The sequence below is a fragment of the Balaenoptera borealis genome (genome assembly GCF_965194805.1).
Source record: "Balaenoptera borealis genome assembly, chromosome: X".
Lineage (NCBI taxonomy): Eukaryota > Metazoa > Chordata > Mammalia > Artiodactyla > Balaenopteridae > Balaenoptera > Balaenoptera borealis.
This window is the reverse complement of record NC_138881.1, coordinates 47,871,802-47,882,719: the sequence shown is the minus strand read 5'-3', so window position 1 is coordinate 47,882,719 and position 10,918 is coordinate 47,871,802. Positions and strand designations below refer to the sequence as shown.

Below are 10,918 nucleotides of genomic sequence, written 5' to 3'. Positions count from 1 at the left end.
CCATTTAGTTATAAATGTGCATGGGAAAGGACTATGGTTTTAAACATAAAATCAGCCAGGGTCCCTGTAAAGGGGGAGCGCCCTCAAAATATTTAGATAACTGGAATCTCATTTCTCACAAGATTTTCTTTGTTGTAGAGTAAAAGAATAATTTTCAACAGCCTAAACAGATCAAGCAGCTTGAACAGCTTGGAACTCAAACAGCTAAAATAGCTCAAACAGCTTAAACAGCTCAAACAGCATGCAGGCCTAATACCAGCTAGTTCTAAGGGAACAGTCTAGTCCCCAAGGAGTCAGCTGAAGGTTACACAGCAGAGCTGAAATGGAACAGCCCAATTTTGGAAGAGTCAGGCTGAAGGCTTAACTGTGCAGTTCCAGTAGAAAAGCCCCTATTCCAAAAGGAATGAGGTAAAGGTTAGCCAGTTTCTGGAGGACCATCCCCTGTTCCAAAACGAATCAGGTCAATGGCTAGCACAGTTCCAGTTGGAATAGCCTTTTCTTTAATCAATATTTTTTATTGAAGTATAGTTGATTTACAACATTGTGTTAATTTCTGCTGTACAGCAAAGTAATTCAGTTATACATATATATACATTATTTTTTATATTCTTTCCCATTATGGTTAATCATAGGATATTGAATATAGTTCTCTGTGCTATACAGTAGGACCTTGTTGTTTATCCATTCTATATATAAAAGCTTACATCTGCTAACCCCAACCTCCCACTCCATCTCTCCGCCCTCCCCCATCCCCCTTGGCAACCACAAGTCTCTTCTCTATGTCTGTGTCTATGTCTCTCCCAACCCCCTCCCCCTTGGCAACCACCAGCGGAAGAGCCTGATTTCAAAAAAAAGAAAAAAAGAAAAGAAAAATCAGGCTGAAGTGCCAAATGAGTACTCACATACAGAACAAGTCCTTAACCAGAAAGGATGAAACCTTTAAATAGATCCCAAATAAAACCTGGAGAGCTTCAAAATGCAAAAAGGCAGAAGCTTGGATCTAGGAGAAAGACTTATCCTTAAACCCCAGGGTCAAGGAGAGAAGCAGTGAGCAACAATGGGCTCAATGTTGGTATTGTACCTGTTTGCTCACCAGTCTCGGAGTCATTGGGAGTCTTTTCTGGATCCCCGTATGGACCACCAAAATGTTGACCTAAAACAATTAGACTAACAGTTATTTCTACAGCAAAAATGGTTTTATTTGGGATCAGCAAAGAATTGAAGTTCAGGGTCTGCAACCATGGTGAGCCACATGCAACTTCCCTCAACAAGGAGAGGACAACTCTTTTAAAGAGGGAAAAAGGAAGTTAGGAGGGCTATAGTAAACACAGAGTTCACTGGAGGAATTAAGAGTTCAACGTATAGTGGCTTTTCATTGGCTAAGTCATGAGTCTTTCATTGGCTGAGCTCTTGCCAGGAAAGAAGAGAAAGTGTTTCTTCTTCCTGTTGGGCTCTGTTTTGGTCCTAGGGTGTGAGAGCTCCCCCTTCTGGCCTCTCAACTCTCTTTTAATTGAGGTTTCTGTTTGCTAATTTTTACTTTTTCATTCCCAATAACCCAAAGAGAGAAAAGCCAGCTGGTGGCGCTGTTTGACCTCTAGCCCAGAGTACTTAGTCTTCTGTAATGCAATTAATTCTAAATGGTGAGAGAGAATAAACACATAGCACCTATGATATACAGCAGGCGCTTTCCACATAGATTCTCCCTTGAATTTTATAGCAATCTTTAAAGCCAATATTATTTCTATTTTACAGGTGAGGAGAAAGAAGCTATGAAATAACTTGTTTATGGTAGTAAAATAATGTGCAAAGTTGACCAAGTCTAGGCCCTTTATGTGCTCCTCTCCATTATGCACCCAGCTCTGTCCCTACCAGACTAATCTCTTTAAGGGCATTAACCCTGTTCCGTTTCTCAGTGTTTCTGGGAATGATTTCCCCTTGACTTGGGTGTGGGAACAACTGATCCCATGATTTATTTGGTCATTTGAGAGCTCCTCATCCTAAAGTGGGTGTGGCCATTTGCTTTTTGTTTTTATAATCACAGAGGCTAGTGAAGCTGGGAGCGGTGACAACATGGGGGCAGGGAGGCTGATGAACTGAGTTCCAAGTTTTAAATGCACATTTGTTATCCCCTATTTTCAAAAGCTCCTCCGTGAGTGTACAGTGTGACCTTGGCGGTACTGTCGACAGTGACAGTGGCGCTACGGTTATTGCCAGTATTAAATTCAACAACTAGAAACGCGCAGAAGTCGCCTCAGCCTCCTTCCAGGTGCCGACTGCGGCCATTGGTTCTGGGACGAGGGGGGCTCATCCAAGCCTTCTCCCAGAAAGCTTTAGTTAGCTGCTGCCACTGCCCCAGGCTCCACCGTGTGCGCGGCTAAGCAGCCCCTCCTCGCCCTCTTCCTTCAGTCCTTGCTAAAGAAACCCAGCTCAAGACCAGCAAAACTACCCCCATCGCTGCCAAGGACTAGGAAGCTGGAACCTTCGAGCCCGAATTTGGCCTTGCCCACACTGAACCCCTCTCTGTCCCTACCACCCCTCTTGAACCCTGCATGTCTTCCCCTACCCCGACCCCGTCGTTTTGTTGCTGAACCTGAATCCCGCCATGTTGTCATTCCTGACCCCGGCCCTGGTACCCGCTGCCATCAGCCTTTTGGTCCCTGTAGCTGTCTTTGCCGCCTCTGTCACTTTCCCAGTGGAGTCAGTATTCAAAGATTTGGAATGCGAACTCCTCAAATCCGCAGAAAGAATCCAGCTTTGGCAGAATGTCCTATTAGGTAATTTTGATGTCCTTCAAAAAAGATCCCATATTTAGACTGTCTTTACAATGCTATGGTACCATTTGGCCCTCCTGCCTTCATGGCAGGAAGATGTGTCTGTGCTAGTGAAGTAACTGGCACTTTTAGATAACTTATAAGTGCTCTACAAAGCAAACTATTTGCTTGATTCAGTATCAGGAGAGAAAAAAAAATGTTAGGCAAGTATTATATTATTTCAAGAAAATATGAATTTCTGTTTCAAAGATGTAATGACAGAAGAGTTGCCTGAAATTGGCCACAAGCAGTTGAAGCCTTTTCCCAAAAAAGATTCTAAAAGTGACACAGAAGTTGGAGAAAAGTGATTAGTAGCGTCCTTCAAACTGATCCCCACCCCCCAGTCAAGTACATAATTTTGAAGCATATTTAGCAGAAGGGATAACAGTTAAAAGGCAGTTTGCCTGCTGATACAGAAGAACTGTGGGTTCTTGAAGAATTAGAGAAAGGAAGATTTGATAACTAAGTTTGATAGAAATCCTCATACTGTGTTTAAAGATGAAGAAGAGGATGAAATCTCTTCAAAGGAGAAAGGCAGAGAAAAGAGGCATGTAGACATTACGTAAAATAACCGACTTTCTTATTCAGACAGTTCTCAAACTGAGGCTACAAATGTAGGGTGCAGGATCAATGGATGATGGCACTAGCTTAGATTAACATAATCCTGTGCCATCCATATATTTTTCTCATTCTGCTCAACCTGAAAGTTTGGGTTCAAATAAATACAGGAAAAAATATCACTTACAAATTCAATGGGAAGGCAGTGGCAAGCAAGCATAAGGGAAAAAAACATCTGTATTAACTATATACCAGGTCTGACAAATACCAAAGCACCTACTGACATTTACAAAGCTTTCATTTATGTGGTGAATGGTGAGCATCACCCCACTTCCCCAACACTGATTTTGAAGACTCCCAAAGGAAAGAATAGTTACAACAGTGCAAGCACTGCTGCTGGCATCAGTGAACAAGGATGACCTCTGGAGAGCAGTAACCATGAAGAAGTCACTTTAAGTACCATGATAGTGATGAAGAGGAAAAGCAAGAGCAAGAAATTCTTCCAAAGGAAGATCTGCCTTCATCTGAATCATCTGAGATAACTGAAGAAGTGAAGTGTCATGCCCAGCCACTGCTTTTTCCAACTAGAGCAGAAAGAAGGTTCAGGAAAAATGGAATAGAGGGTTTCAAAGCTTAAAGGTGCAAAGTTGCAGGAGAAAATTCAGGTTCAGTTCTGAAAATACAAGTCTGTGTTGTTGGAAAAATTAAAAAATAGACATATTACATTATTAGAAATGTAGTTTGTGATAAAATTAGTTTTGTTAATTTCACAATGGGCTCTTTAACTTATGTGTTAATTTTGAATAAAAAAGAGAAGCAAATGTTGAATACTTATAGCCAGAATATTTTATTAATTCCAAGGTATTCTGTTAACTTTGTTTGCCTAATGATACAGAAATAGTATCTACAATTATTTTTTCAAAGAATACTGTTTAAACATTGATTTTGCAACTCAACCTTAATATACAGTTTTGTATGAGCTATAATATACCATTACAAAAAATGTAAACTTTTCAACTGATTTACAACTCTATTGAATTTATTGCTTTTGTATTTTACAGGCATTTTTGTAACCCCATTATTGAAGGTTTTGCAACTAAATGCATACTTAAAAATCTAATATATTTTCTCCCGGATATTTCTTTAACAATATACTAACATAAAAGGCAGAAAGTAATGCTTGAATCTGATAAAGGAAACTACTTGTATGGAAAAGATGTTAAAAAGAATTTTGAAGTTAGAAAGCCAAATGCTGAAATGCTTATTATTGTTTGTTTTTATTTTTAGTAAACATCACCTATACCTCCTAGTTCCTAATAGCCCACAAGACAAAGTCAAACACCTAAGTAGTACAGGAAAGACCTCTTGCCTACCTTTCTTGTGACTCTTGTCCCTAACATAACTAAGCCGCATTGAACTTCCTACCATTCCCCCAAACACTGCATTTTCTTTGTTCACACTGTTGCTTCTGTAATGTCTTTTCTCTAGTTTATATGCCCATCAAATCCTTATTTGTTCTTCAAAACTAGCTCAAAAGGTATTTCCTTTACAATGCCTTTCCTAGGAAAAAATATCTCCCCATTTTCATGGCAACCTTGTACATCTATTTCATTACATTTATATTACAAATATCTGTTTATATGTCTGTCTCCCACTAAACTCAGCACCTAAGATGGACCTTGACACACTGATATTTCTTCAATAAAGGTCTGATAACTGAAAGAATGGAAAGCAAAGTTTTGTCCTCAAAAGGCTTGGGCTAATACAGGCTCAATTCAAGGGCTTTCAATATCCAAACTAAAAGTAGCTGCTTGGAATTATTTGTCAGTACTGGAGTTGGATGGCAACAGAACAAGGCTGAGAAGTCCAGGATCAGAAAGAGAAAAGTAAGGCCCTGAAGGGTAAAATGGGTCACCTAAAAGGTGATATAGCTGATGAATGGTAGAAGGGGGACATTTGAATCTTCAGGCTTTGAACATCAAACCTAGTTCTCTTTAAGCATATACACCTTCACATGGCATTTGAGACTCTCGAAGGCCTGGATCCATCCTACATTTGAGGCTTTATACTCCACCATTTGCTTTCATGTGTCAGCATACTCTCCAGTAAACAGAATTCCTTTTTTTATTCAATATGCCCTTCCCTCCTTAACTTCCATGCCGTTGTTCCTAGGATTTCCTACCTGTGCTCAAAATGCAGAACAACTGCCACTGCCCTTATGCAACTTTCCATGCTTTTGCCTCCTCTGTATCCACCTCTCACTTTATTTAATACCATCCTTATAGCAGTAGTTAAATACAGGCTTGGCACCTACCAGGTGGGGTAAGCTTAGGGATTAATGAGGGCCAATCAGGGCATAGGTAGGCACAGTAAGGATGGCAGTGTTCCAGAAATGGAGCAGTGGTTGTTCAAAGGTCAAAGAGGGAGGTCATCACATGTGGCTGGCTCATGCACTGTTGAATGCTCTCCCTCCTAGCAGAGGCTAAGGCACGAGTCTCCTCCTGAAAGCGGCGGTGTCCCTCCTCAGTAAGCCTCCAGAGTCCAGACCTTGTCCTTGCATTGGACCCATCCTGAAGGCTGACTGGTGCCTTCTCAAAGCTGCCCAGGAAGCAGAGGTTGTGGCGGATGGTGTTCTTCCAGCCACCTGGAGCTGTCCAGAAAAAGGGAAAATGCTGTTTGGTGAAACTGTAGATCTCTTGCACATTGAGGCCACATGGGGGGCTGTTTCTTAGTGCCAGAGCAATTAGGTGTCTGTAATTGAGGGGCGGCCGGGGCCAGGACTTCCTCTCCTGGCTGTCGCCTTGCCATAGCTTCTGGCTCTGGAAGCACTCCCCTTTGTTTGGGGATTGGAGGGCCACAGAGGAGTTGTTATCTTGTTCCTCAGTCTCCTCTTCTGTGAGCTCCCAGTCACTTGGGGAAGAGGTGAACCGCTTCTGTGGGGGAGACTGCTTGCTGCAGGAAGATGGCAGGGACTCCATCACTGTGGCCTCTGAGCAGTTAGACACTTCATCCTTTGGGAGTAGCTGAGGGGAAGGATGTATGCTTGCCAGATCCTTTTTCTCACTGGGCTTTGGGGCCTCCTGGCTTCCAAGGGGGCACACAATGTTGGGATTCACCCACATCCACAGGTTGAGTTCAGAGTTAGGACTATCTTTTTCAGGACTGAGTCTCCTCTCTTGAGGTACTTTTGGGGTCTCCATTACTCTGAGTCTGTATTTGGCAAGGTTCTGCTCAGCTAAGGGGCACTGGTCTGTGGTGCAAGGCAGGAAGAACTCATTTCCCATGTCCCAGTCCAGCAGCCCTGGGACCTGGCCATGGAGACTGCACCAGAACCCAGGATTTTTTAGTTTTAGATCCATCTTTAGTGGAGAGATAGGTGGAGAGAGACTTCCAAAAGGACAGAGGTCTCTGAGGCACTTCTCAAAGCCCTTGTTGAGCCACCGGTTTTGATGCAGTATATCTCATCTAGAGAGTTTATCAGAAGGCTGGATAGAAGTACTGGAAAAGGGGGCACCAATGTCTCATTGATTAATGGTTAGACTTGGAGAAACCCCAGTGTTCTGGAACAGAACTCAAAACAAAGAAGTAACTAAAAAAGAGCTTTTTGGCAGGAAAACAGTTCAAGGTGGAATTCCTGAGTTTTCACTGGAAGCAGGGAGTCCCCATATGAGGACCTACAAATTTTGAACTATGTGCAAACTAAGGTGACTTGTATAACAGGTGCTTGTCTGGCATATCTTTCAACTCTTGCTGAGTTCATTTAATGAAGGAACAAACACGTGCACAGATCAAATTATATTTTGAGTCATTCTTAAATGTTTTAAAAAATCATTTCATTTTTAAAGTGCCTTTTGTCAAGTGCTTTCAAATAGATGATCTCAACTGATTCTCATGACAGTCCTGTAAGATAACATAGTGGGTATTATTAACCCCATGTTACAGATAAGGGAACTGAGATCTACATAATAATTCAGACTACATATCTAAGTAAGTCGCAGAGCTAGATCCACAGCCTATGTCTTCCGACCCTTTTATTATACCCACTTAATCACATTCAAATTACTAAATAAAGGAAGCAGCAAAATGTGTAACCTGAGTTTTAGAGTAAGATGGTATTTATCAGAAGATAATCTCTGTTAGTCTCAAATCCATGCTAGAGATAAACTGTGCCATTTTCAATCTTATTTTGGGAAACAGCTGACTTCCCTCTCTCAGGTCACTTTCTCAGGAACTGAGTTCTGAACTGTACTCTGAAGACAGTAGGCTCAAAGTTTAGCCATGACATGCAAGTTCCTAAAAGCTCCAGAGTTTGACTTTCCAGTAAGTTCATCCCAAGGGCATTCTTAGGAAAAACAAAATGGGACAGTTTAATTTAATTGAGTCTGCACAAAATCCATCTATAAAGTATGTGATTTTATTAAAACCATCACATAGAACTATACCTCAATAATATCCAGCAAATATCAATGGGAGCTCTTGGGGGACACACTAATCCCCCTATTGTTTCCTCCCCACTCTTGTCCTATTCTACCCCAAATCATCCTCCATACAAACAGTCAGATTGATCTTTCTACTGTATAAATATAAAAATTACTAATAATAACAACATCAACTGCTAATACTTATTGAATTCTCTAAGCACTATATGTGATTTAACTCATTAATCCTCAAAACAACCCTATGAAATAGGTACTCTTGTTATTCTCCCTTTATAAAGGAAACAATATAAGATTAAAAAAACGCAAGTCACACAGATAGTAAAAGTCAGAGCTGAGTTTCAAATCCAGGTAGCCTGACAGTGCTTTTACTCACTGTACTATAATCTCTTCTGTTTCTCTACTCCAACATAAAATCCTATGACTTAATGCAGCATAAAAGGCCTTCCAGAATCCCACTTCTGTTTACCTTTCCAGGCTAATTAATCACCTCAGCTTCCTTCCTTCATAATCACCTCCCAGAAACACTGAACTTCTGGGATTTTCACCACACCTACCCCCATCTTTTGTCTATGTCCCTTTGCTCAAGTCGCCACCTCTACTTGGAATGGTCTACTCCCAATTGCCTTGGCTTGGCTGATCTCTACTCATCTTTTAAGACTCAGGGACGCTTTCTCTAATAAACATGCTGCTTCCACCTCCCCATAGGGAATTAATGGATCCCCTTCCCAGTTGGGAACTGACCAGGGCAAAGCAGGGGACTAATCCTGAAATATTCAGCTTATTATGACAACCCCAGAGAGCCTGGCAGCATCTTAGCTCTCAGTAGTTCTTTATCCCATAAGTAAGGCCTCTAGTGTTGTACAATTTCTCTTCCATCTTCACCAGGGAACACAGTCTAATCTTAAGACTAGTAAAACTAGGTCATCACTGTGTATTTTATTTCTTTAAGCCTCATTAAAACATTTAATATGTAGGTATTGAGCATCTACCATGTTACAAGCAGTATGTAATATGTCTGGCAGATGAATAAGACACAGCTCAAGAGGATATCACAGCTAAATAGAGGAAGACAGACAAGTAAAGAGAAAAAACACAGTGTGATGAGTGCTAGACACTATGCTAGGAGAGCATAGAGAGAGAAAACCTAACCCAAATGATAGGAATTAGAAGGGCTCCCCATAGGAGGAGTTGCTTGAGCTAAAGCTTAAAAGGTATGTTACACAGGGACAGAGACACGGGGAATAGGCTAGCACATGCCAACCAAGGACTTGGTACCTTGTCTCTTAAGTGTGCTCCATAAAAAGAGGCCAGAGCATTTTGCATATGCTGTGGAAAAAATAAACTCATATTTGTGGGTATCCTGTTTTCTAGGCTCCTACCCACCCCAAATGTTGATACAGGCAAAAATGTTAGTGATTGATGAAACTGCATCATACGCAAAGTAGGGTACACACACACACACACACACACACACACACACACACACACACACACACACACACACATATTAATGGCCCAACAACAGCAGCAGTGGAAGTAGTACGTTTGCCTGCCATCAATTTTCAAAAGCATTCCTGCACCCAGACTTTGGTCTCCACTAAAAGAACTGGTAAAGAAGGTAGTTGATACATGTTTGGGGGCAGGAAAAAAATCAGATATGTGTAATAAATAAATCCTCTTGTTACAAAGAAGAATGCTTTCAAGCACGTCAGAGGCAGTGTTAAAAGGATGGACAGTCAACTTAAAGGGGCTCCTGCTACCAAACTGTGACTTTTTGATGCATATATTATGATTAATTAAAACTGGTTTAGTCTTTAAAGGGCTATGAGTACATAATGATACCCAAATTTTTAAAAGAGGTAATTGTAATAAAAAAGAGCAAATATTTAAGTTTTCTTGCTTTTACATAAGAAACTCTTAAAATGCATGCATGATTTTTTTTTCATTTTAAGTATATGTCTGTTTATAAAGTATAGATATGTACTTGTTTCTATTGGAGGGTAGACAGGAAATAATACATAAGAAAAAATGAGTAAGCCATATGTTGTTCTAGAAAAACAGGTACCATACGAATGGGTAGTGTGTTTGTTTGTATGCTGCCTGAGCTGTTTTCCAAACCATGCACCCTGGTCCTGGGGCTGTGTAAATCCATAGCAAGTACCTCTTTCTAATTCATACAGAGGAGCCATCCAGTCACCATGTGCCCACAAATTATATCCTGTCAGAGACAGCATCTTTTTTATAATTCACACATAGACAAGCAGTCATGTATACCAAGAACTGGTAAGATAGATTAATCTAGCCCTGATGGTCAAACATAATAATAGCTCCAATAGGGTATTGAAAGATGATTGACAATATAATGTTAAGAAGAGAACTTTGCACCAGTCAGAATGGCCATCATCAAAACATCTACAAACAATAAATGCTGGAGAGGGTGTGGAGAAAAGGGAACCCTCTTGCACTGCTGGTGAGAATGTAAATTGATACAGCCATTATGGAGAACAGTATGGAGGTTCCTTAAAAAACTAAAAATAGAGCTACCGTATGACCCAGCAATCTCACTACTGGGCATATACCCTGAGAAAACCATAATTCAAAAAGAGTCATGTACCACAATGTTCACTGTAGCACTATTTACAGTAGCCAGGACATGGAACCAACCTAAATGTTCATTGATGGATGAATGGATAAAGAAGATGTTGCACATATATACAATGGAATATTACTAAGCCATAAAAAGAAATGAAATTGAGTTATTTGTAACGAGGTGGATAGACCTAGAGTCTGTCATACAGAGTGTAGTAAGTCAGAAAGAGAAAAACAAATACTGTATGCTAATGCATATATATGGAATCTAAAAAAAAAAAAAAAATGGTACTGATGAACCTAGTTGCAGGGCAGGAGTAAAGATGTAGACATAGGGAATGGACTTGAGGACACGGGGTGGGAAGGGGAAGCTGGGGCGAAGTGAGAGTAGCATCGACATATATACACTACCAAATGTAAAATAGATAGCTAGTGGGAAGCAGCCGCATAGCACAGGGAGATCAACTCGGTGCTTTGCGATGACCTAGACGGCTGGAATAGGGAGGATGGGAGGGAGGCTCA

The 10,918-nt window shown here is 40.9% G+C and overlaps 1 protein-coding gene across 1 annotated transcript; it reads right to left on the bottom strand.

Moving 5' to 3' along the window:
* Positions 1 to 2,380: 2,380 nt before the first annotated feature.
* On the bottom strand, positions 2,381 to 9,278 carry FOXR2 (forkhead box R2). Its single transcript, XM_082376714.1, has one exon. The coding sequence runs from the start codon at positions 6,725 to 6,727 to the stop codon at positions 5,777 to 5,779; it is 951 nt and encodes a 316-aa protein (XP_082232840.1). The 5' UTR covers positions 6,728 to 9,278; the 3' UTR covers positions 2,381 to 5,776.
* Between the last annotated feature and the right edge of the window lie 1,640 nt (positions 9,279 to 10,918).

Coding starts and splice junctions, on each gene's coding strand:
- FOXR2 (XM_082376714.1), bottom strand. CDS start 6,727: ATGGATCTAAAACTAAAAAATCCTGGGTTCTGGTGCAGTCTCCATGGC.